General features: G+C 40.9%; 1 protein-coding gene across 2 annotated transcripts; it reads left to right on the top strand.

The window, feature by feature from the left end:
• The first annotated feature begins 2,740 nt into the window (after positions 1-2,740).
• LOC124056453 (FYVE, RhoGEF and PH domain-containing protein 5-like) lies at positions 2,741-23,517 on the top strand. Of its 2 annotated transcripts, none has more exons than XM_046383884.1 (21): positions 2,741-2,967; positions 4,024-6,613; positions 10,203-10,356; positions 10,936-10,994; positions 11,108-11,138; positions 12,008-12,159; positions 12,349-12,505; positions 14,959-15,046; positions 15,151-15,201; positions 15,644-15,702; positions 16,916-16,987; positions 17,186-17,254; positions 18,955-19,038; positions 19,325-19,404; positions 19,533-19,629; positions 19,721-19,858; positions 20,028-20,130; positions 20,834-20,970; positions 21,088-21,186; positions 21,387-21,544; positions 22,379-23,517. In XM_046383884.1, the coding sequence occupies exons 1-21, from the start codon at positions 2,958-2,960 to the stop codon at positions 22,413-22,415; spliced, it is 4,425 nt and encodes a 1,474-aa protein (XP_046239840.1). In that variant the 5' UTR covers positions 2,741-2,957; the 3' UTR covers positions 22,416-23,517. The 2 variants fall into 2 exon arrangements, with proteins under 2 accessions (XP_046239840.1, XP_046239839.1); XM_046383883.1 differs by having other exon boundaries at positions 21,088-21,213.
• Positions 23,518-25,880: the final 2,363 nt, after the last annotated feature.

The following is a 25,880-nucleotide window of genomic DNA, read 5'->3' as shown; positions in this document are numbered from 1 at the left end:
AACAATAAGAAAAGACCAAAAGCAACAATAAATTGATCCTATCAAAAAATGTTTGTATTGCAAATTAACATTATATAGCCCCACTGTTGTCCAGACTGGGTGACATGTTCCATCATTATGATCAGCAGGCTCTATTGAGCTATTGGCTACTTTGAGTCAATTCCACACACACACCATCCTGTTGCTGTATACGCTCACTAGAGCACAATTGTGTATTAATCCTCAGCTGAAAATAACTCCCAACAAATGCACAGTTTACTGCTGTTTGAGTGATGCTTGCTAAAAGCTACAGTGGCCAGCAATTTTAGCAAATTGTAAGAGTAATTGTGTAAGTAAGAGCAAACGGGCTTCATCCTGTGGCGCTTGTAAAACATCGAAGGAGAATGCATATTGTGCTGGTCTTTACTTTGGATTTCTTTACCATATCAACATATTGTCAGCCTTTTGCTTTAATCATTTTTATTATGTGTGTGTGTTTTCATATTGGTTATGTTTGTCAAAAGATCTGTCATTATTCTCTCTTGCTGCAGGCTGCCTGGCCCACCTTCTTCCCATTTATTGACTCAATATGAAAACACAATCATTGCACCAACAAAAAGGTGGTCGAAGGTGCAGCCACATAATGTTTTTCAATGAACCAAACACTCTGTTAGTGACAATAGTGTTTGTAGTCTCAGGGGCAGCACACTGACAGAAATGCATGAGCACTTTACTGTTTAAGCTGATTAACAAGAGAGGTCTGTTTATTTTCCGTTCTGTAATATTAGTATTTAATATTTTCTCGATAGTAAAGTCTCAGGGAGCTCATTGCACACAAAGTATGGTCATGTCCCAGTAAACATGGACTGAAGTGTGTAGATTTACTCACGTAGCAGTGGATTAAGTTTTGTGCCTAGGCAGGGCTGGAGGCATTTTATATTGTGTACGTCCCATTCAGGAATTCATGTGCTAATTTCGACAACATTTCACACGAAGGTCTGACAACATAAAATGATTGATGACATTTTATATCTAAAAGGTCAATGGTCAGTCTAACTGTGACATCATAATGTTTTTTGTCCATTATTGAACACTCAGGAACAGAAGGACAGATTGTGGCCATATTTCACGTTTGCTCAGGTGCTGAACTGGTGGGACTAATCCTGTGTGCCCACCTTAAAACTGTGCTGATTGTGTAGATCTTCTGTGCTGCTGGGTCGAAGGTGTATATGAAGCATCCATGTTTTAGAATTTTATCAGAATCAAAGTCATAAAGTGATGACACCCATTTCGACAAGAACTTAAATTATTGCCTTTTATTAAACTCCTTCACTGCCTTCACTACAAATATTATAAAGATCTGGACAGACGTGGATGTAAACTGCAAGTTGATTGGTGCACATAGATATACAACTGTGAGGCAGTAACTCACACTGCACTCAAAGTTTGATACATGAAATTATAAGGAGCGACTCTTTATCGTCGTCTTGTGCAGAGTCGTCAGCACAGAAAGCCTCTGCGTGGAATTCCTCAGTTTCCCAAGAAATTCCTGTACTGCACTGTTTGGCCAGGATCAGCATCTCTTCATGACACTGGGATTATATCGATCCACACTCTTGTTTCATGGCCTGAGAAAGGGTTAATCTTTGGATTGCAAAAGGCACCAAATAGAAAACAAAAATAGATTCATGTATTGCTGTGTGTTGGGTGTGGAGACAAAACAGCCACGATCTGACTCCCTCCCTCCCCCCGAGCCACTCCCCGTTTTTCAGCTCCTGATGGTGGCCACTGAATCTGTGACACACAGCACAGATATTTTATTTTATACAATAAATCTTCACCAGCTGAGCACAATTCAAGAGTAAAAATAGCTTCTCTTACTTTACCGCCAGCGAGTCACAGTTAATTCACAGAGGGGTTAAATGTGAGCATAAGGATGTGAAGTTGGGCTGGCTGTACAGGAAACAGGGAGAGCAGTTTCCTGTTATGGAGAAAAGAGCCTGTAGTGCACCAATCAGAGCGTCCAGTGGTGCGCAGGGAAAAAAAGGCTGGTTTATCAGTAAAGGAGAGCTGATTTAAGATCATAGATGCTTTTTTTTGCAGTAATACTGAAATATAACTTCATGAAACTATAATTCAGAAACAACTGGGGTCTGAGAATGTTTTTGTTTCACCTTAATCTCAATTGATTTATTTCACAAAATCAGTCAGTTTACAGAGAGGTGAAAAATCATTAGTAGAGTTAGTCAGTTATAAACCATTAATAATAACGAATTCAGCAGCAATTAATACGTACATCCTCACAGGCGTCTCACTTTCTAATGAGCCACTACGTGTGCAAATGGAAATGTTAATGATTTGGCAGTAAAACTGTCTTCATAATATAGCAAAAAGCTGTTTATGACAAGTCCATAAAGCGTTAGGAAACTGATTATCTACCACCAATCAGTCATTCATTTGGAACAAACGAAACCTTTATAAAAGTGCCAGTTAAGATGGTATGTGATAGCATGGTTTTTATTATTTTCTATCACCAAAAGTTTGTACATGTAGTCTGGGTCAATGGCAGATCTTTAACTCACTTCACCAGTCAAAACAGCTATATCATCATCCTTTGCAGCCTTGATATTTTGCTGTAATAACTGGTGACCTATATTAAACCACTGATCAGCCTGTAAATTCAGTTGTAGGCTAATGTGACTCTTGACTGGGGCGATGGTGATGGTGAGCGCGGCTCGGGTTTTCTCTCCATTTGGTTTCCAGTCGCGTCCTGCGCGCTGTAGGACGCGCACACGATCAGCTGAGCAGCGTTTCCCTCTCAGAGGAAGATAGACGGAGCTGTGTTCAGTTGGACTCACTCACTCTCTGTTTAGACACTTTAGTTCAGTTTGGCTTCGTTTTTTTTTCTTGTTATTTAAAACTGTGTGTATCGAAGCTGCTCCCGTGGACGAGATGTTGGAGACGATCGCCTCGCCAAAATGAACACAGGTGATGATTTATTTTAAAGGACTGGGTAGTTTTTAGCTGCCGGTCTTAAACGCGTTTAGTTCACTGTTTGTTGGATATTTTGTTGGTTTCAGTCATTGAGTACTAAGAACAGAGCTGGGCAGAGAACAAAAGAACTTATATTTGGCTGTTTTTGTACATTCCTGTGAATAGATGGCGAATCCAGCTGTAGCAACAGGATGTGAAGCAAACCAAAGAGTGTTTAACGCAGTGTTTATTGCAATTAGAGCAGATGGCTATGTAATCTTGATAAATTATTCACTTTATATCTTTCTGATAGAATAGAGAGATTTTAGTGTGATTTAGCACCAGTGGACCTCATCTGGGTGTAAAACTCAACTCAAGCAAAGCATTTTGTATTCTCTGCCAGCCTTGCGGTTATCCAAAGGTCTAATGCCCAGTATTTTCAGCAGCATCCAGTCTGCCTTCTCTTTTCGGGTAGATACTCACTCCTTGTACCAAAAATATTGTGTGTGCTGTTATTTTCAAAAAAAGTGGTGGTACTGTGAGCCTGGTTTTACTTATCGGATTATTTTGGTCCTGAAAATGACCATATGTTTGAGTTAGTGAGATGTATTGAATATGACATATAATGATGAATTACATGTGTTGCTTTTTTGTTGCTGCATGTAAATTATCAGGCCTGTTCTCAAAGCTGTAATGGCAGCCTGAGAGGGTTTTCTCTTGAATCACAGGAAGTGAGTCAGGGAAATCCCTTAGATTATTTTGTATTCTTTCTCAAATGATGCAAAAGCAAACCTTACTCAATTTGCTCCCCACTGTATCCTTTTAGTACCAGATTTTTAGTTTAGGCAGCTCTTTCTGGAAATCATAAAACAAAAGTCATAAAACAGGTTGCCATATTAGTTTTTAAGTAAAAATTATGAGCATTTTATGAAGAAAATTACTGAACTGCAACCACATGAGAATATCTAGAATCTCTGAGCAGTTTTGGGTCACAAGGACACAATACAAATGACCTGTAAGCTATTTTAAAGTGCATAATCTTACAGTTTCCTTTTCCTGTTGTTCTTACAGACTGCACCAAGCCTTCTGTTGCTCCAAAGCCAAGGTTTGTTTGTCACCCCAGCCTGAAGCTGCCCTCCCCTCTCATGTCTGCGGCCAGGGGTCCAAAACCTTCTTTAGCCCCGAAACCCAAAGTTACACTGGAACTTAATGGCAACCACGGAGTATGCATTAATGACAGCCTACTATCTTTAGATGATGAGGTTGATGAAGAGCACGAGACGGAGAGAGGCCTAAACAAAATGGTTACTGACAGGTTGCCAGCAGAGAAACAATTCAATGCCTACATCCTCAGATCACCAGAGAAAGACGTTCATGATGTGTCACAGGGAGCGAAGGATGGAGAGGTGACAGAGGAGGAAAAGGAAGAGGAAGAAGACATGATTCAGAAGATGGACGAGGACTGGAGGTTAACTGACAGTGCTATATCAGAGGAGGTGGACTCCCAGGAAACACTTTGGGTCAGTGATGCTGGACTCACAGCTGACTCTGAGGAGGTGGTGGAGATGGCTGACACAGAAATGACAGAGGACATGGATGCTGAAGGTTGTGACGCAGGCGAAGCGCTGGCTGACACAGATGGCATCTCAGTGGGAGACATTTCTGTTAATAGCATTGATGAGGAGTCAGGCAGCTATTCTGCTGAAAATCGACACATGAAGAAGAGGCAGCAAAAGCTCTCAATCAAGGAGGATGAAACAGGTGACTGTACAGCAGATGATTTAACTGAGTCTCTCACGGATGAACCTGGTCTCTTCATCGATGACACCAACACACAAGTTTTCCAAACAGATAGAGAGAAGAAGGAAGAGGAATCTGCCCCTGATTGTGGCATCACATATAACATTCTGAAGTTTAGCCGTGAAATGACAGAGAAGGGCAAAAACATACAAAACACTAGTTTTTATGAGTTTGTTCCCAAACACCAAAAACAGGTCAGTGATACTACTAAGAGACATGCTACTGTGGATGATGATCCAACTAATGAGCCTTATTATGTCTCCTCAGAGGACATTATTAACAGAGAGATGAGTGAAAGGAATAACACAATTCATGGGCTACCAGAGAGTCCACTTGCACCACAGAAACTTTTCTCCCTAAACAGCAGTGGAGTATCAGTCAGGAAATATGAGGAAACAGCAGAAAATGGACACTCTTTTGAGGATTACGTGGAGATTGGTAATGATGGGTACAGCTGCCACAACAGGGATAAAAATAAGGTAAGAACATATCAGAAATGGACAACTGTCAAAACAGAAGAACTCAGAGCTCAGACAACGGAGGCCTTTCTGAATCATTTGGACTCCCAGCCAAGATTCAGGCTGGTATCCATCTCAGTGCCAACAGATACCGACACCTCGCTGACATCTTCTCTCTCAGAAAGCCAGCTGCTCTCTCCAAATGATTCGGATGTATCCAGGGACGAGGACGACCTGGAGGGTCACATAGTGCCGTTTCTGGACGACACCACTGACTCAGAACAGGACATCAGTGATGAGCATGTCTATGAGGAGCCAGGGCACAGTTCAGAGGGTGAAAACGCTTTTCCTTTTCACAAGAGGCCAACAGATAAGCGCTCTCGCTCACTGTCACATCGTGTTAATAATAATGTGGCTGATAAGGGAGTGCAGTTCATTCAGAGGCCCTATGTAAGTGGATTCGGACAACCTGCACTGAGCAGCAGCCCCATGTTGAACTCAGTGTTGAACAAGACCTATGCCAAACCCCGTTATTTGTCCCTGTACCCCCGCTCCCTCTCCATGGAGGCACAGGACACAAATCTGGGTGTCTACAGCTACAGGGAAGGCTCCCCAAGACAGGGTGGTGCCATTTGTTCATCTGGAAGCTTCTCCCGATGTTCACCTGTCTCATCCAGTGGTCTTTCCACTCCAACATCTGTAGTTGATATTCCTCCCCCATTTGAGCTGGCCTACATCACCAAGAAGCCCATCACAAAGAGTTCCCCCTCACTTTTCATCGAAGGAGACTCATCAGAGAAAAACAGGAAAAAGAAATCCTCCATTAAACGTTTCCTGATGCTTAAATTTAGACGGAAAACAGACAGCAAGCCTGTGGTGGATGTGAACCCATCTTTCAAGTCCTCACCAGAGTCCCATCACCACATTCCCAGGAGACTGCTGGATCTAGATAGACACAGCACAAGTAGCTCTCCGCGGCTCAACTCACGCTCTGCGAGCAAACCTCATGTTTCTCCTGAGCCAGCCTCCAAATTCTTGCTGTACAAGGACAGCAAAGGAAAAGGGAATTCTGCGGCCTTTCTCAATCGCAGCGTCGTCCGAGTGGAGTCTTTTGAGGACCGCTCCCGTGTGCCTTTCACACCTCTTCCTCTGATCAAGCCTCGCTCCATCTCCTTCCCAAACGCCGATACCTCAGACTATGAGAATGTTCCTGCCATCAGCTCGGATTACGAGAACCTTCAGGTCCCACAGCGGAGGCCTGTCCGACAGGCGCCATTCACAGACTTCTTTGACCGGCCCAGTCGGGTGCTGTCCTCTGCCAATGAGACTGATGGTTATGTGGACATGAGCAGCCTCCCAGGGTTCAGGAGTAAAACTGAGTTACTTGAACAGGAAACAGAAAGGTATGTCAACAAGACAACAAGCCATGCAGCCATGATAGTAGCTCAGTGATGTTGTACTTGATTTAATTGCTGACATACTCAAAAACATAATGCTAACATGCTGATATTTAGCATGTATAATGATTAGCATGTTCACCATCTTAGTGTGTTAGCATGTTAACGTTTGCTAATTAGCTCTAAACACATAGTTCAACTGAGGCTGATGGGAATGTCATTACCTTTGTGGGTATTTGGTCATAAATCCAACTACTGAACAATTTGAACATTTTTGATCTGATGCTATGGAAGAACACTGGTTATCACCAAAGTCAGAGGGATTCCTCCTCTGGGGTCTATGAAGGCCTGCACAGAATTTCATGACAATCCGTCCTTAAGTTGTTGGGATATGTCAGTTTGACCGACTGACCGACAGACACCCATAGGGCCTTGCTTCTAGTGTGTCACCAAAACTGTTTCTGTGTGCCATGTGTATGTTCATGTAGGTTGATACTTCTGGACATAATATTAATGATCTTTGCCATCTTTTACAATGAGCACAAGTCTTTTTTACTAGTGTTCGGCCACTGTGAGGGTTTAACAATGCCCCTGAGGAGGAGGATTTATAACTATTTATTAGGTTGAGTCCCCTGATGCTGCGATCAGAGCAGACATGGATGTGATGACCAGTGCTTTAGCTTCCCTCTTGCTATCCTGTGAGATGTACTAAGCCGTGATGTGTATTGTTGGGGAATGTTGGATGGTAGAGGAGGAAACGTTGCAGATTGAGGTGGTCTCTTCAGGTCTGAGTGAAAACAGGCTGCTTTTCATTCATACATGATCTTTTGGGGGTATAAACAGGCTCTTGTTCTGATGCTGTAGGTAGAGTCTCGAGTCTCCCTGCTGTGGTGTTTTTGTTGATCAACCATGCTGTTCTGACATTAACCCATCCCCCCCTGCATTCCTGTTGGCTGTGGCCATATCATACAGGCTGCTCATGATGATTAATAGTCAGAGCATTGTGGAGTCATTGCTCTTTTCTGTCCAGACAGAAACAACAGGCTGAGATAAAATCTCAGTATGTTCTGTAGTCAGCAGTTGTTCACTGCAGTGGTTCTCCCTCATCGCTGCGGTTGTGTGTGAAAGAAAAACCATAGAACGAAGGACAAACATTTGGTTTGATAGTGAAATTCAGTGTTTTGTAAGTACTGAATGGATATAACAGACATAAATGAAGTAAAAACTCAGTCTTCATTGTATCTTCTACTTCACCTTGATGGCGCCTCCAGCCCGTGGCTTCAGTCACAGCAGCCTGTTTTAATATTTGTTTTTTGTTTGTAAACATAATTTTATTTCCTGTACTAATCCAATATTAGAAAAGTGTGATTTGTCTTTCATTCATGAAGTGTGATACAGTACAATACCAAAGGGTGTAATACTCATTCTGTTGAATATGGAGAGTTAAAGATCAGCCTGTGTAGACGTACTGAGTTCATAATGAGCATCATGTGCTGTATTCAGATTTCAGTATTTGTCAGATATGTTTTTGCAGGGTTTGTTTTTAGAAGGTTTTGACTGTAGATGTTCCTTGAAATCAATTAACCATTTTGGTAAATTATTCTCACAAAATGCCAAACATTATTTTTTTTCCCATCTCCTCAATTTTGATATCAAACACACTTCTGTGTTTGATGTGACAGTAAGAAACTTGACTACACCATTCTGGGCTCAAGGAAATTGTGATATGACATTTGTCACAATTTGGAAACATTAAATTATTTGGGTATTAGTCCCAAGTCCCCTCTGTTGAATTATTTACATTATTTATTTATTTACAGTCGGATAAGCTGACAGTTACGTGGCAAAAGGCGTTTTCTTGCAGGATGTTAAATTTCGTTATCTTGCATTTCATTCCTACCAGTTATAGTCAACCATGTTTTATCATCCTTGTATCTTATTTATACTCTATACCCTGAAAACTTAGTCTTAACTGAAGATCTGAAAGTAAATCTGAAAAGATACTTCTTCTCTCCATGCTACTACTCCATGTTAAGACTTCAGACTTGTATGTAAAACACTGGATGCTTCACTTAGGACTACAGGTTTGTTTAAAAACTTAAGTTATATAAGAACATCCTATATTCTGATATTAAACAAAGACAACAGCATGATTATCATTTTCCTCACTTTGAGCTTCCAGTGAATACAGCAATACCCAGATGGACAGCAGAGTCAGTGGTTGAAGCCGTTGGTTTTACAGTAGCCTGAAGGGGCAGCATTAGCACATTATAGTTTGTAGATCATTGGTGTCTTTGCCCCATCACTGCTATCGCTGGAACAAATAGGTTCACCGATGAACCTGAGGCAAAAATAAAATGACTATTTCTTATCTCCTACTGTAATTTATCTCCATAGATTTCGCCTTGAGACTTCGTACAATATAGCAGGACTGTGAGAAGTGACAGAGGCAGTTAATATGGGAGTGATATAAAAGCTTAATACAGAAACTGTGCATGTAGTTTTGTGGTTTGAACATCTCCTGGTATCTCATCCAAAGTTTGATCCTGTGAGCAGTAATGGGCCATGCAGTTCTAATGTGTGCGATGCAGAGATCTGAACTGCTCACATATGTTGTTCATATGTAGCTAATTTGCATCCCAGTGGGGTTAAATCCACTGGTGCTTGGAGTGAAACATGGCAGGAACATTGGCAAGGCAATTGGTCACATACAGGGCTACTGCACCACTACTGTAACTTAAGGACGTGTTTTTATTTACACTCCCCACTGAGCTGCAACCATTAGCATATTCATTTGGGCTCCCTGCAGAAGAGAATCTCGTAGCATAAAATACCGATATGCGTCCCTGGTTGGGCACAGTTGTCACTGCAGGCCTTTCAGGATCAGTTTATTGGTTTCTCTAGACCTGCAATGTTTTATCTATTCACATTTGCTTCTAACACAGAGTATGTTTATTATAGCAATATTTCTACGAAGATGACAGTAAAGGACCATAAGGATGGTTTTGGATAGTTAAATGAAATTCAACTGATTTATTCTCACATGAATCAAAGTTCGAGGATTGAACACAGTCCATATTATAACACCACTGTGTGAAATTTGTAGTAAAAACCACACAGTCCACAGCAAAGCTTCAGAAGATGATTAAATTAAAAGAATAAGCAAGAAGAACTTATATTTCTCTTACAAAAAGAGAGAGTTTTTATGTGTTTATTTGTTTGTCCATCATTTCATCCATCCCTGTCTTGGGAGTTCCTTCAGATTTGGCACACATGTCCTCATGAACATTATGGTGGTCAAAGATCACTGTGACCTCACAAAAGCTCATATGCTAATTATGACAAAATTTCACACAAATACCGACTCCTTTCACATCTTTGGAACCCTTAAGAATCATTAAAGGAGTAGCTGGATATTTTGGGAAATACACTTATTAGCTTTCTGGTGAAGATGTGAAGATCTGCATCACAAAGGGAGCATAGGACGCTAAAGTTTGGAATCACTGGACTTGACCAGATATTGTAATGCAGGTATTGTCAGGAGTCAATGTGTCTGAATACATGTATAAATTGTTCCTAATTTTTTTCTCACCAGTGCCTATACGGAAGCCTACAACGTATGTTCGGTGGCTGTTGCTCCAGCGACTGTTTCATTGGGTGACGTCGAGGGAGGGACAGCAGGTGAGGAAGACCAAGGCCGTACCTCAGAGGAGGAGGAGGGAAGTGCAAACAGCAATTATGACAGACAGGTTAGTTCTGACAAGCTGACAACGTGCGTTGACTTTGTGAAAAAAATATTTTTGCTTTGGGAATTTTAGGTTTACACTGGGAAACTGTGTAAATATATATATATATATATATATATATATATATATATTAACTTAAGAAAACTGGTTTATTGATAATGTCGTTCAGTCTTTTTAGTCTATTTTCTACTGTTTTCATCAGAGGAATTTCCCTTAATATCCTTTAAAAAATGATTTGATTTGTTTTGTTTTGTGCCATCGTTTTGTGAGGGCAAGTGTCTCGTCTCCAAATAGTTGATAGAAATAACGACATATCTGAAGAACAGAACAAAGCAAAATAATACAAAGTGAACTGTTTTTCACCTTGGGCCATTGCAAAATTGTCCTCACAAGGCAGGATTTTAATGCGGGTTAATGGAGGTTAATGGCCTGCTACAAGGCTGTCCTCATTATTTAGAATTTGATTACCACTTGGAGACGATGTGGAGAGGGAACCTAGCTACATTTGTTGAAGCACTGCCAAAATGCTTTAACTCTTCTAACCCTGGGCTTATTACAAGTACATAATGTGATTGTTTACAGCCTGACGGCCGATCCAGGGCCTTTTACATTGCAAAAGAGCTGGTGGATACGGAGAGATTGTAAGTTGCATGTGAACTAATTTCCTTTATCAAACATCTCTGTCTATCAGTCAGAACTAAGCAGAGTCCCTTCATTTTCCTGTTTAACTGTATATTTATCTCTCTGTCCACAGACATGTGAAAGCCCTCAAGCTCCTACAGGAAGTAAGTGATGTATTGGTATTTTTCTTCAATTTACTATTGCAATATAATTCTCATGCATGTATCAAGATGATATCTATGTGAGGGATGTGCAATAGTTTCTACAATAACAACAACTGCAGTAGGCTGTAACTGCAGAGCTGAAGTTACAGCAGTATGGAAGAAAGGCAGTTCATATCATGTCGCCAAGCCACATTTTGCTCAATCATACTCATACTCTTGCTTTAGTATGCAGTGTATGTGGAAGTATTTCATCAAAATTAAAACTTATTGCCATTTTTCCTTATGTTATGTTAGTGTTCATGTCATCACAATAAAAAAAAAAAAGTCAAATTTGTGTAAACGTTACTCTATTCCTGCCACGTCGACATGTGTTTGGATTTGGATTTTATCTTAACCAATTCTTGCATAATGTTGCTTTAAATCACCTTAAATGTAAAGGTGTAAATGTCTGTATGAATGTTCATTTCCAGGAATGTTTGCTCCATTCTCACTCACCCCTAAAAGCTGTATGCTACAAACACAGTTGGCCTCTGAGCAGCTCCGCCAGGGCAGTTTTTGTTTTGTGCTTTGCTCAGGGGCTCCCTAAGGATGGCCCTTTCACTTCCCTTACCAGATTTAGTCCCCCATCGTGTGTGGATTAAACTAGTGACCCAGACCACCATTTCTCCAGGGTGCCTATTAATGATGAGTTTTCTCGATATAATAACTCATGTTCTCCCCGCTGTCAGATATTATCTTTTTATACTCTTACGGAAGAGTGGAAGGAAACAGAGGAGAAATGCAGGCTTGAGTGAAACCGTAAGTTTTATAAGGCTTTGAAGATAAGCTATGAAAAATAACCAATCCCTCCTTGTACGTCTGTGTGCCAGGACTTTCGGGAAGCAGTGGGGGCAGCAGTTGGGGATGAGGGGGAACCCGTGTTGGATGAAGAGAGGCTTCGAGAGATTCTCAATGAGCTGCCTGATATTTACACCCTGCACCGCAGAATCCTCAACGAGCTGGAGAACAGAATTCGACTATGGTGAGGCACATGCACAGTACAATGTTAATAGAAAATGCGCATATGCCACGACTTAAAAGAAATTACCCTCCACACTCGTACTTCTTCCAAAGTGGCCACGTTAAAGCAGCTCAGAAGGACTTAGATTTAACCTGAAGACTGGTGCATGCTGCTTCTCCTCCATCATGTCGCCTCTGTTTCTCCTTTTAGGGATGAGAGTCAGAGGATTGCAGACATCTTCCTGTCTAGAAAAGCAGAGTTCTTGGTTTTTACCACTTATATTGGCCACTACGACCGAAGTATGAGCCTGCTGGAGGACAGCTGCCGGACTTCACCTGCCTTTGCAGCTATTGTTCACCAGTTTGAGGTCAGACATGCTCAACTCAAAATGTATAATGCACCACATAATACAGTCCGTACAAATTTGTACAAAAACGAAATAACTATCAAATTCAAACTTAAATACATACATACTAGAGTATGAGTAGATCTCTGAAAATTAAATGCCCACTCATATGCTCTTGGGAAAGCACTATTTGCTATGATCTTTACTTATCAGCAGTTCATACTGATGTACAGCACTACTTTATTGTTTTTTTGTCATGTTATGAATCTATTCTGGTATATAAACACAGTAAAAATCCCAGATTGGGTACATAAAGTAAAGACATGCAACACTCACTTTCTCTCCATAGAGGAAGTCTTTGTTCTCAGTGTCCTCCTCACTCATTGTGGGTTAGAAAGGCTTTGCTCACTGCTTGAAGGTGTAAACACCAAGAAAACACGACTCTCGGGAGCATTAATAAAGGATTACCTTATATGTAACTGAAATATTATGTATAATATGTGTAACTTAAATATTTAAATGGAAGTTAGTCTTTAGTCAAGACATTGAAAAATTGCAGAGGTTTTAATTAAAAATCACAGATAAACTTTGCTTTCAACCTCACATATCTCACAGTTATCAGGAGCCTCGCTTATCTGTGCACATCATCTCTTAGCAGGAGAGTTCAGTGTGCGTGTGTGTGTGTGGGTGTGTGTGTGTGTTATGTGCATTGACAAGGATGAAGTACATGTTTTGTAGTAGCAGAGATGGAGATGGTTACATGTGTGGTACCGGCCTACATGTGACTGAGTAAGTGTGAGCGAGTCTTTGTGGCTAACATAAAGATGCAAACCCTGAAAAGGTTCAAGCAAAAGGCAGGCAGCTAAGTGAATAAAAGTAGTAATTTAATTTACAGGAACACCCACGCAGTGTTCTTGGCGGTTAAAAGAAACTGTGATGACACCTAAAGGAGAAACACAGACCATATGTTCAGATGTTAAAAACAAATACGTCTGGCATGAGCTGCTCAGAACAACAATTAAACACTGAATGTCCTGGTGAAAAACAAGGGAATCTTAAAATTTACGTAGGCTGCATTTCCCAGCAGCTTTTCTGAGCTCCACAACGTTATGCAAACATCCCACTTTAGTGAGGAGTTAAAATTAGACTCAATTAAATGATCGGACACAGGACAGCATTTTTCAAACCAGTCAGCCAGAGAATCTATTAAGTTGATAAGTTTGAAAATTAAAACATACAGTACAAAAGAATTAGATACAATAATATGCTTGACAGTTCAAGAGGGAGATTGCAGCATCTGTTCACTATCTACTATATAATTTACAATCAGATATTATCCAGCTACAGACAAAAGAATTTTCAATATTTCCCCTCTAGTTTATAGACCACAGAGGAAAAGTCTTTGCAGAGCTGAGCAGTTTTCTTTGTCTGATTTAAGAGCATCCATGTTTAAAAGCCCTGAGATTCTCCTAAGCACTTTGAGTATTAATGCCAGTGCAGTTTTTTTTCCCTGTTTGCCTTTCAACATTATGAGTTTCACTGATTATGAGTTTGTAATTTTGAGTTTTTAAATGGGAAACTGATAACAAAATAGTTTTTTACACTATTGAATTAAACCTTTTCAAGGATCAGAAAACTGAACCTCTAAGTTAAATATTATTATCACTTTCAATGTGTGTGTGTGTGTGTATATATATCTATGCATGTTTCTGTAACTATTCATAAGGGTTGTTATTTAATTAATAATGTGACTATTGATAAGGCTGACATGGTGGTGCGGTGGTTTGCACTGTCAAGATGGTTCCAGGTTCAAGTCCGGTTCTGGGACCTTCTGTGCGGAGTTTGAATGTTCTCCCTGTGGCTGCGTGGGTTTTCTCTCAGGTCTTCCTCCCACAGTCCCAAAAACATGCACATTAGGTTTATTGGCTTCTCTACTTTGCCCCTCGGTGTGAGTGCGGTCGTGTGTGTGTTTGTCTGTCTGTGTGTCGGCTCTGTGAGTGACTGGCCACCAGTCCAAGGTGTACCCCGCCTCTCGACTGTCGTCAGCTGAGACAGGCTGCAGCCCCCACGCCACACAGATAAAGCAGTATAGAAAATTGACGTATGGATGATTATTAATAAAGAGGGAGCATTTTTGTCTTTGCACATGCACACATACAAACAAGCAAACACAGATGCATGTTATCCTGCAGGGCTCTGTGCTGACCAGCAGTCTGTGTTATTGGCCCTTGTTCACACTTAAAATATTACTGGCGGTTCAGCTCAGAGCTCCAGTGTTGCTGCATAATTGCCTCTCAGCATTTCATTTTCATGGCCAACATTTTTTTCCGCATTCAGCGAGATCTCTTGACTGTTTTAATTATTCCGACATGTTGATCGGCCAAAGTTCATGTGGATTTCTGCACCTAATCCTGGCCATGGCGAGCAACAGTGATACAGTGAAAATGTTGAATTTGGTATCTTTGTCCCAGCAGCAGAGTCCAGCTGGAGACAACGTGTCTTTGAAACATCAGCTCCTGCAGGTCATTGTGCGTGTTGCTCATTACCGCCTGCTCCTCACTGGTGAGTTTAATGTAAAGGGCACGATTTAGGACGAGTGTCTTTTCTTAATAATAATGCATCTCACTCATAGAGGTTATATGCAGTTCCTTTCATCTCTCTTACAGATTATCTGAACAATCTCTCCCCTGATTCCAAGGAATATGAAGACACGCAAGGTATCATTAACAACCAGCAGACCTGTGTACAAGGGCTTATCCACAGGAGAGCCTTACTGGCCTGTGTTTGTGGCTCTGTGTTTACAGGGAATTTATGTGCTCTCATTTGGCATGGAGAGGTGGCCATAAGAGAGCCAATTTAGATTTTTTTTGTGCGTGGTGGTAACCCACCAGGCAGTCATTTCAGCTCTCTTCTGTTTGAAGACTGTAATGTGTAATTCATGAGAAGGCCAGTTACAACAGCACTATCTCTTATCTCTGATAGGGGAGCCACCCAAGTCGAGGCTTGTAGACACGCTCAGGCTCCTGACTCATTTTGAGTTTCATGTGTGGTGACTTTCTATGTCAAGACCAAGAAAAAAGATAAATCTTATCAGTTATGAATACTGATTGTCAATGTGTTCATTTTCCTGATTCCTCTTTCTGTGTTTGTACTACACAGCTGCTGTGACTGTAGTGTCAGACATTGCAGATCAAGCAAACGACAGCTTAAAACATGGGGTAAGTGTTGTGTGTACGCTTGTGTAACTCATATGTGAACGAACATTTGCATCCAGGATTACAAATCTTGTTTCAACCTCAACCTTGATCTGTACTCAAGACACAGAAATTCTAACACATATCTATCCCTCAGATTAATAATTCAAACAGTATAGATTTCTGTGTATCAAAAGTCTCTGGTTTGAAAGAGTCTAACTGTACTTTTATGAAAAATTAATCTTTCCTGCCCAGTCAACTAACCAAAGTTTAGGTTTTAAACAGATTATTCAAGACCAAAAGTTAATTGCCTCCTGAGTAAATGTAGCGTCACTTTTCACAGTACTGATTTGACTAAATGTATACAGAAGAAGAAATATGAGAGCATGTTCATGCCAACAAACCATCAAAATTACGTCACTAGAACTACTCAACTATTTTTAATGGCAGAAAATAGATCATACTAGTTACTTGTAAATTTGAATCTACCCTCAGGAGACCAGACTCTGGCACCAATAAGAGTAAAAACGTTTATCAAAACTTGACTATTTGCTCATCCACCTTCTTTTAACCTGCTAACAGAGCAGTGATTGCCAGCCCTTCTGTCTTGGGGCCCACTCAAACAACCCACTGTCTCAATACCACAAGTCGTCACAAGCAAAAATGAAAAAAAAAAACAAAAACAAAACAAAAGTTACTGCAAAGTCTGAAAAAATAAGCAAAAATAATGCTCCAACAGCTACATTATACTTGTTACACACATTCATGTTCCCAACATAAGGACCTGAAACATTGGCTCTGGCCACAGCTCTACTTTGTTCTTAGTGTTATTTAGCAAATGTTAGCATGCTAACATGCTTGGCTGAGGTCATGATCATACTAGCTAAACGTGTTAGCATGCTGGTGTAGCATTTAGCCCAGAGCAATGCTGGACCCAAGTACAGCCTCAGACATCCATGAGCATGGCTGTAGACTATTGTTGTCTTTAGTAGCTAGTACAGTAGTTAGAGTTGAGCCAAATGACGGCATTTCTGAGTAATCTGGCTCATTTTAAAGAGAACAATAGAAGACATGCCGTTCAGGTGATAACTGTCTAAAAACAAAAGCAGTCATGAAAATAGTCAAGCAGAAGAACACGGTTTCTGAGTTTCCGGTGACGCTCTTTCATTGTTTCTTTTCTTTGGGCGTCTAATTTTCTCTCCCCGTCTTTCTGCTCTTTCCTTACTTTGTGACTCAGGAGAACTTGTTGCGTCTGATCAACATAGAGTACAGCGTTCGTGGTCAACGGGACCTGCTTCAGCCTGGCAGGGTATGACTGTGATAACGACATTGTTTCTGTTTGTTGACTGCCAGCCCACCCTGTCTGCCCTGCACCACCCCTGTGTTGCCCTTTACACAATTGTTAAGCTGGGAATCCCCAACCGGCCTGGTTTTAAAAAACATTTACAATTGCGGATGCCCTCTATGTGTCATTACTTGTGAAGTTTATGTGTATTTTTTTAATCAGGTCTTTGTAAAGGAGGGCACCCTGATGAAGGTCAGCAGGAAGAGTCGACAGCCTCGCCATCTGTTTTTGGTAAACACTGCTTCCTGTTTGCACTATATAGGCTAACGGACACATGAGCCTGTAGTCATACAGCACTATGTTAACTTTTTGTAATCTGTATACTTGTTTCATCATGTAACTACAGTAAGTATTTAAGACATCTTTGTGTAAACTGTAGAGTTAGGCATTTTTCTGTTTCTGTGTCCAGACTGAGCTATTAAGAGCAGTGCTTCCTGGCAGGATGTTTCTGAATGCTGACTTCCTGAGCCAGTTCTTTACTGACAGCACAGGGAAGGTCAACAGCAGCTCCTTATAAACCGAATGGTCCCTGTACACCTGTGAACTCTTTATGACTTTAATTCTGACAGCTAAATATTAGTCTGATGTGTTATCAGTACCTGTATTACAGACAGAGTAAGCTGGGAGGCAGGAAAGGAGGACATTATTGATAAAGCTGTAAATATTAACTAAGTTACATGTAATTTTTTCACCACCTTTCACAGTCAGGTCAACGCTATGTATTTCATATCATGAAAGAGATAAATTGTCAAAGAAGCAGAGGACACTGCACTAAACATTCAGGTGGAGAAAGAGCTCTGAAATGTTATAAGAGAGATTAGTAAATTAAACGCCTTCGAAAATTATCCATAGAGCATCATCAAGGCATGGTGCTTTTCCCTCCTGTGGTATTTTCAAAATTTGTGGCCCTGGCTCGACACTAAAAAAGCTCGTAAATGTCTCTTCTGGAGGAATGTTTGTAATCATCACAACATAACTTTTTTCATACCAGTTCATCCACCCAGACGTTGCTGATGTGTGATAGCGTGATAAAACAAGTCTGCAGGAGCTGCCAGTCTCATAACAAAAGTACTAAAACACACAGGGACAGTGATTAAATGATTCACTGGGAAAACAGTACAGAGGTTAATGGACCAGTTTGATATCTACTTTATGGAGTGTCTCACTCATGTGCGATCATAAAATTCAAAGTATGTGGTTTTAAATTTATAGATTCCCCAAAAGACATGTTTTGAGTCACACACAAACACTCTGCCTGGAATGATCATTTTAAAATTCTTCAAATTGCATCCCAGTTATTTTGAAAGTTTTACTGCTGGATGCAAGATGTCTCTCACATCACTGAAAAGTCCATTCTCAGTGTATGAGCACTGCAGGTTTCCACATCACACCTGTCTTATGAGTCCTGACCTCAACCTCATCAAATGCCTTTGGGATGAACTGGAATGGAGACTGTGAGCCAGACCTTTTGGCCCAACATCAGTGCCTGAACTCACACATGCTCAATATCATGAATGGGCAAAAATTCCCACAGACACAATTTTAAGTTAAAACTTTTAAACTAAAAGTTTAAGTTAACCAACAGGGATCTGTAAGGTCTGTGTGGAGGTGGTGGCGGGGCATTTCTTTTCTTTGGTGGAGTTGTTTGTGTGTGTGTGTAAGTGTGATCTGGTAAACATGTAACCCTATCCAAATAAGAGAAAGAAAAAACACAGTTGGAACAGTGACTGAATTGTGTGAAATCATATGGAAGAAGTTAAGTTTTGTGTTAGTTTTGAGTGCCACCTACTGGAGCATTCCTGCAAGTACGTGAATAATGAAGTCAGGGCAGCTGCAGACAATTTTACCTTTTTTTGTCTTCTGATCTACAGCTACTTGTCTCTTCTGCAGATTTACTGTGAGTAAAGAATGGTTCTTTTGTGTGTTGTTAGATGAATGATGTGCTGCTGTACACCTACCCTCAGCAGGATGGGAAGTACAGGCTGAAGAACACAGTGCCACTCACCGGGTTGACGGTCTGAGTCCTTCACTAAATATCATCGTCTGTAACCATATATATGCAGTTCAAGATGGAATTAACCTGCAGCCATAGCAGTATTAAGTATTGTAGGCCTACATATGTGGATTTTTAATTAAATGATTTACCTGTTTGCACAGAAAGGATAAGAATGGAAAAATGTGTTGTTGTTTTTTTTTTTTTTAAATTTGTCAGACCAGAAAACTTTGCCCTTTCTCTCTCTCTCTCTTTCTCTCTCTCTCTCTCTCTCTCTCTCCATTTTTCTGGCCTTACTTATTTCCCAGGTCAGTAAACCGATCATAGAAAATGTTCAAAATGCACTGAGGATCGAAGGAACAGACATCTCCATCACTTTGTCTGCAAGGTGGGTCACACTGTACTGTGTCCTGAATAATGGATAGCATCTAACTCTAAAACCTCTAAAACGTAAAATGTGTTTACTGATTGCATTTCAGTAATAACAACATCATGGTTCTGTGTGTACTTTTGCAGTTCCTTCATTGAAAGAGAGGACTGGTTTTACACTTTAAGCCGCACTGTGACTGAACACGCCCGGGGATCTGCTGCCTTTGGCAGCGGCTCAGGAGAGGTGACCGAAATCTGCTTCTCTGTATTCATCTGTTAAACCATACATGTCCACAGTGTGATGTGTTATTTGTTTGTTTGTTTGTTTATTTCAGGCCAGAGATCGTCTACGGCTGTCTGTAGGAGAGAAAGCTCCCACACTTGTTTCAGTCTCACAAGTGATGATGTGCATGAACTGCACGTCAGATTTCAGCCTCACTCTTCGTAGACACCACTGCCATGGCTGCGGAAGAGTGAGTCACACACACAAGTAAAACACACTATTTACTTTATCTGTCAGACAGGATGCAACAAATCATGCCTCCAACTAGAACATTTATCGTGCTGAATGAAAACAACTTTCTTGAACTTTTCAACGTGTATGTAATTTAATCTGTGGTGAATTTATGCTGTTTGACACAGATCGTTTGTCGGGGCTGCTCCAGGAACAGATATCCACTGAAATACATGAAAAACCGCATGGCCAGAGTGTGTGACCACTGTTACAGTGAACTAAAGAAGCGAGGTGGGAAAGCTCTCCTTGAATACATTCTGGGATTCAGAAATCAGTTTGGTTGTTAGTCTGCCTATCAGCCCACAGCTTTTAGTGTTGCTATTCTTTGTGTAACCAATAGGAACAATATGATTACCCTGAGCATCACTAATCATTACAAGGAGATCAAGAGTCAGGCATGTTGCAGAAGAAGTGCTCTGCTTGCAATGGACTGTAATCAGACAGAGCTGGCAGATTTTGGAAATAGTGTATTTTACAGGAAATGTGTTCCAAATAAAGGAAGTGGCAGATTTGGAAAACTAGAAATGAAAGAAAAGTTACGGGCTACTGTCACTTACTGCATGTAAAAAGCTCCTTGACCTTGACTTGGCTAGTGAGATGGTTTTTGTAATATACATAATGTCTTACACTATGTGTTACACATTTTAATTTTAATCAATAACTTTTGTATTTTCCAGTAACATATTTCTTGTTTATTTAACACAAAAGCCACCACACTGGAATAGTTCTTGAATGCAGATATGTTGTAACCATAGCACCTCACACCTTACTCATCCATACCGTCACAATGATTCAACAAAGAAGGTTATGGCTTCTGCTGTTCAGGCCAAACACTGAGGTTGTACTGTTAAATTGCCATGTTCCTTATTTTGTGTGTTACGGTCTGCTGGCTGTCCTCTGTTGTGCTTAAAAATGCTTTTGCATGTTTCTGCAGGAGGAGATTTGTCTCCACTGTCAGGTAAGGACAGCCCTCGCCCAAGCCGCTCCAGTCGTCCTCTCTCTGCTGTGTTCCAAAACATTCACCCTCCCAACATCTGGAGGCATCGGAAAGGCACTGCCTCCTTCACCCAGGTACACCTGCAACACGTGCCTCTCTCTCACTGCACAGCGCAGATCACTGCTCACCTGCGCCTTTTTTGTAAGGAACATTTGCAGTAGTCATTCAAATCCTGCTCCTATCTTGTGCAGGTGACTGTGTCAGAGGAAGGTTCCATTAGTGGCAGTCTGCAGTGCAGCAAGAAGAGCAAGAGGAGCTGGAAGAGACTGTGGTTCCTCCTAAAAGACAAGGTGCTTTACACCTACAGAGCCCAAGAGGTGAGGGGAAACATGCACTCCCCTTTAACCCGAACAGCACATACTCACACTTACACAGACAGCGAGGTCTGTAGCCATCGGTTGTCTTAAAATAACTGAAAGTGCTGAAATGCTCACAGTTACATCACTCTTATGATTGAATTCTGTTCTGCTGTTGAATCTTCTGTCTGCAGGAGAAAGTAGCATCCGAGAGTTTACCTCTGCTGGGTTTCACGGTGAAGCTACCTGACAAGCAGGAGGGCGAGGAGGAGGAGGCCAACATCTTCCAGCTGTACCACAAAAACACTTTGTACTACACGTTTAAGGCCGTGGACAACCACACAGCCCAGAGGTGAGAGGCATGCCCGCTTGATAGCTAATTTCAAAATGTTTAGAGATCGACAATTTAAAGGTATTGGTCTGACTCCAGTTTTAAACACTGCATGTCACGCAGATGGAAAGGAACTCACCATCTGATGTCTTGTGTTGCCAGCATGGTGACTTCAGGGCTGCTACTCATAAGTTGTTTACATCTGGGACAAAGCAAAACAAGTGTATCATTCTTTGACCCAAATTGGATAGGTTTTCTTAACCCACAGGCGATCACGTCATTCTTCATTACTCATTATTCATTACACGGTCCTCAGTGAAAACATGAGCATCACCAGATTTGGCACAATACAGTACAGCTTTATTAATGAGTTGTTTCTGATGAACTGTGTATCAGCTACTGAACTAGTAATGACTCATATATTACTAATTACTTTATCATAAGTTACTCTTTTTGTGACCCCCTCAAGTGTGATACATCAAACTAAGTAGTAACTAAGTGGTCCCTCGTTACCTCATGATTACCTTAAGGGAAGTATATTCTCTAATATCTCTTTATTGTCTACTATATAGTCCTAGAATCAGAATGATTCAAGAAGTACTCATTAATAATTCACTAAATATCATATTGTTCCTCATCCATGTTTCTTAGTAGCCGCTCACATTTTTGTGTACCATATCGTAAAATTTTCTTAAAACAGGAGCAAACTATAGGCCCCAAAATTGGCTCGCTTAATAATGTTGCTGTGTGACATCTTAACAGGCACATAGTTGGTAGTTTTTAAGCAACACAGGCTGAAGTTATTCCTTTTACCACAAGTGTTTTTCCCTAATGTAAAATCCTCTCCTCATACAGGTGGGTTAACGCCATGGAGGAAGCCACAGTTTTATAGGATCAGCTACACTGGGTGTCTTACCAAAAACAAAAGTCTTCTGCCTTTCCTCTGCTCCAAATAGACTGTGAAACAGGAAGGGAACACTGGGAATAAAACACAATATTTGATTATGTCTGCAAGTTGTAATTTGCCTTGCTGGACTGAATAAAAGAAGACGTGGTGTGTTACGAGAGGACACTATTACCTACTTTGTCAACCTCCAGCGTCCCTCACCTGCTGCTGCAGCAGGTGTGATGCTGATAGCCACGAGAGGCGTTGGCCCAGATAGCTGCCAGTGTGGAACATTACACTGATGTGTCCTGTATTTCCCGCAGCAGCTGATCAGCAACATTCCTCCAAATCACTGGGAAGTCGGCAGATCTTTGGAGAAGAAAGATATTCTTTAATTTCAACTATATTTTCAACATATCAGATATTTCAAAAACAACATAAAGAAATCATTTCAATAACTGACCAAACGCGTATTTTAATTGCAACCATTTTACTGTTATGTTCATGTAGGCAGAAAAAAAATGCTAAGATATTTGTGTGTCATTCAAAAATGCCCAAATGTGGAATGACCTGATCTTCAGTTAAAAAAATGAATTTTAGCATGTGTTCTTCCACTGGATTAAATGCATCTGTATGACTAACACTTCAAAGCACAGGCTGTATCAAAGAATGAGTAATTTTATATGTATAGAAGTGTCTGTCGCTTTGCCATGTACTGTATTGTTGGAGGTTTCTATGCTTTTTTTGCACTGATAAACCTGAAAAAGAAATATGAGTGTACCTTCATCATAAAGTACTTTACTTACTTAACTTACTTAACATGCTTTTTTATTGAAAAAAAAAATGTTGTTAACTCCATCTTTATTGTTTTAAATACCTATAACAAGTGTAATGTAAATTCTTATTTGTATAAAGACTCCACATCCGGTTGTGCACAGATTGTTGCCCTGGACTGAACCATGAATCACTGATTTTACTGATCTGCGTAATCAGTGTCATGGACTTTGTACTGTACTTGGTGATTAATAGGTTTAAATTTCTAATGCTCTTATTTTAAAGTCAAATAAAAGAGGCTATACTGATGGAAACCGACTGTAGCTGTGTTTTCTCTTTATGCACACCCTGCCCTTATGTCACAAGACAAATGGGCTCAACATTAAAGTAGGCTGTGACGAACTCCCTGTGACTGTGCCCTTGCTGATGAAGCTCAGTAGATGCATGGACAACGGAAACATTACTGTTGTAGCACCCCCTGTATGAGCATGTCTTGCCTGCACTGACATGCAGTCCTATTCGTATGAAGCTGGCGAGTGTTTCAGATCACACTTTGAGCTGTTTGGGAAGACACCTGGGAATGAGTGACACACAGACCAGAGTGCTGCACGGCCACAGAAAGGCCAGGCCTGCTCTGCTTCTCGTCTCCCCCTGAGGCTTCCTGACCCAGAATGATATCAAGCAGAAAGTTTGCTTTCTGGGGCTCCTGAAAAGTTGCAGACACCTCGTCCTATATAGAGGACAGATCATTCATCACTATGCTCTCCCTCTCTAGCTCCAGTTCTGTTTTCTCCATCCTCTGTTACTTCATTCTTCCCAGATTTCTCTCATCTTTGTCGTGTTTTCTTTCCTTTGTTGCCATTGGTTTTGACACAACACACAAATTCTTTACAAGTGACAGTTTTTCTTATACACTTCCTGCACATGTTCCTTCTCACTGAATCCTTTGGCAGGAACAACGTCTCCTAATTGGTTGCGGTGAAATATGGATTTGATTTCATCTTTATACAGCACCAAAGCTGAGTAGATGCAAAGACTCAAGAACAGTGTTTTCTGTCTGGTTCTTTATGTAAATTAGCTTTCATGTTTCTGTTTTTAAGATACTTCTGCTTATGCTTTTTCTGGCTACAGCAAAGCCACAAAAATTAGCAAACTGTTGAGAAACTTTGAAACTTTGAGAACACAAAAGCGTGTGATGTCCAGTTGGGTTCTCAGTGGGATTAATTGAGAAACAAGAATGCGACAGTGAAAGCTGGCTGTGGGGGCCGATGGTGGAAAAGACAGGCTTTTTTCTTTACAGTGGCACAGCAACAGTGTTATAATCCTAGCTTGCGTTCATATTGCTGCAGGCAGGAGCGATGCAGAGACAAGCAAATAATCAATCACACACACACACAGCCTACTCAATAAGATTCAATGCATTCAGCTGCTGCTGTATGTGCTCATCCTCAGGAACCATTAACAACTGATGCCAAAAAGGCTGAAATATTTTTCTTAGCTGATCTATGAAAATTTGTCCCCCTGACAGCAGAGTTGGGCGAACTTGGCAATTTGCGACGAGAAACTCATGCTAACAAACTTTCTGGCCATTTTCAGCTCGAGTCTGAGAAGGCAATGCAGTGTTTCTGTTGATGTCGTGAGTTGAAACAGCATGCCTTCTCATCTTTCATAGTGTTGTGTGGGCAGCAGATCCTCAGGGGAAAAGGAAAGATTTCATTACATAATAGCTAGAGATTTAAATAAAAAGGCTAAGAAACAGAGCGTAGAGGAAAATAGCTGTGTCCATTTCACATTGGCTTGACATTTCTGGGTTTGCACCTTGTCTTCAGAGATGGGGGCTGAGGGAGAGGGGGAAAAAAAAGACATGGAGAAGCTGGAAGCATATAGAGACGCACTCTTATGTCCCACTTTGCAAACTGCTGCAGCCTACACTGCCAAGTCAATGTTACACCTATTCCACCTCCCCTAAAGCTTTAAATAGCCCGCTCTCCCTACAAAGGGCGAACAGAGAAATACACACAGCCTTCAGCACGCTCTGCACCTCTGACTGAACATTTATTATCTCTGTTGCCTAAACATGCAGTCTCCGTCGTGCTTTCCATTCTCATGCGATCATTCTGTCATTGGCAACTGTCTGCAGAGGGAAAAGTATAAACACATGTCAGCAGGGCCGGCAGTGAGAGATGTAAAATCTGCCTGCTGTCTTTTGAGCCAAGATAGTCAAGGTGTTGTTTTTCATTTCTTTTTATTGTGAAAGGTTTGACAGCTTCAGCAAGACACTTTAGCGCTTTCTTGCCTAGAGTTCGATGAGAAAAAATCACTCTCAGATATAAGTGGTATCAATCTTCTCATCCCGCTCTCTCCAGTGATGCATAGACCTGTATTTCCAAAATGTTGAATTATTCCTTTAAGAGGCCATCTTTCTTGTAATAGGACATTTTATGCATTCCTTGTAATTGAAAGCAGCACAGTTTCTTCACATTTCAAGGAACTGTGGATTAAGAGTCAGTCGTGTATTTCCTGTAGAAGCGTCATCAGAGAGATTAACAAGCTGACATGACTCCTATCAGGTTCAGAGTCATGACTCTGCTATTGTCTTTCAAACAGCACTACTACTAAAATGTTGCAAGGAGACTTCTTTGATCCATTGAATGGCTCATCTGTACTCAACATGCTTTGCCAACCACTTTATACACA

Source organism: Scatophagus argus, chromosome 3 (genome assembly GCF_020382885.2).
Source record: "Scatophagus argus isolate fScaArg1 chromosome 3, fScaArg1.pri, whole genome shotgun sequence".
In the NCBI taxonomy this organism is placed as follows: Eukaryota; Metazoa; Chordata; class Actinopteri; family Scatophagidae; genus Scatophagus; species Scatophagus argus.
This window is presented reverse-complemented; position numbering and strand designations above follow the sequence as displayed.

What these genes read in the sequence shown, in the direction of transcription:
- LOC124056453 (XM_046383883.1), top strand. An exon ending in TTGGCAGCGGCTCAGGAGAG is followed by an intron (nt 19,630 to 19,720) that starts GTGACCGAAATC and finishes TGTTTATTTCAG; the next exon opens with GCCAGAGATCGTCTACGGCT. An exon ending in GACAACCACACAGCCCAGAG is followed by an intron (nt 21,545 to 22,378) that starts GTGAGAGGCATG and finishes CTCCTCATACAG; the next exon opens with GTGGGTTAACGCCATGGAGG.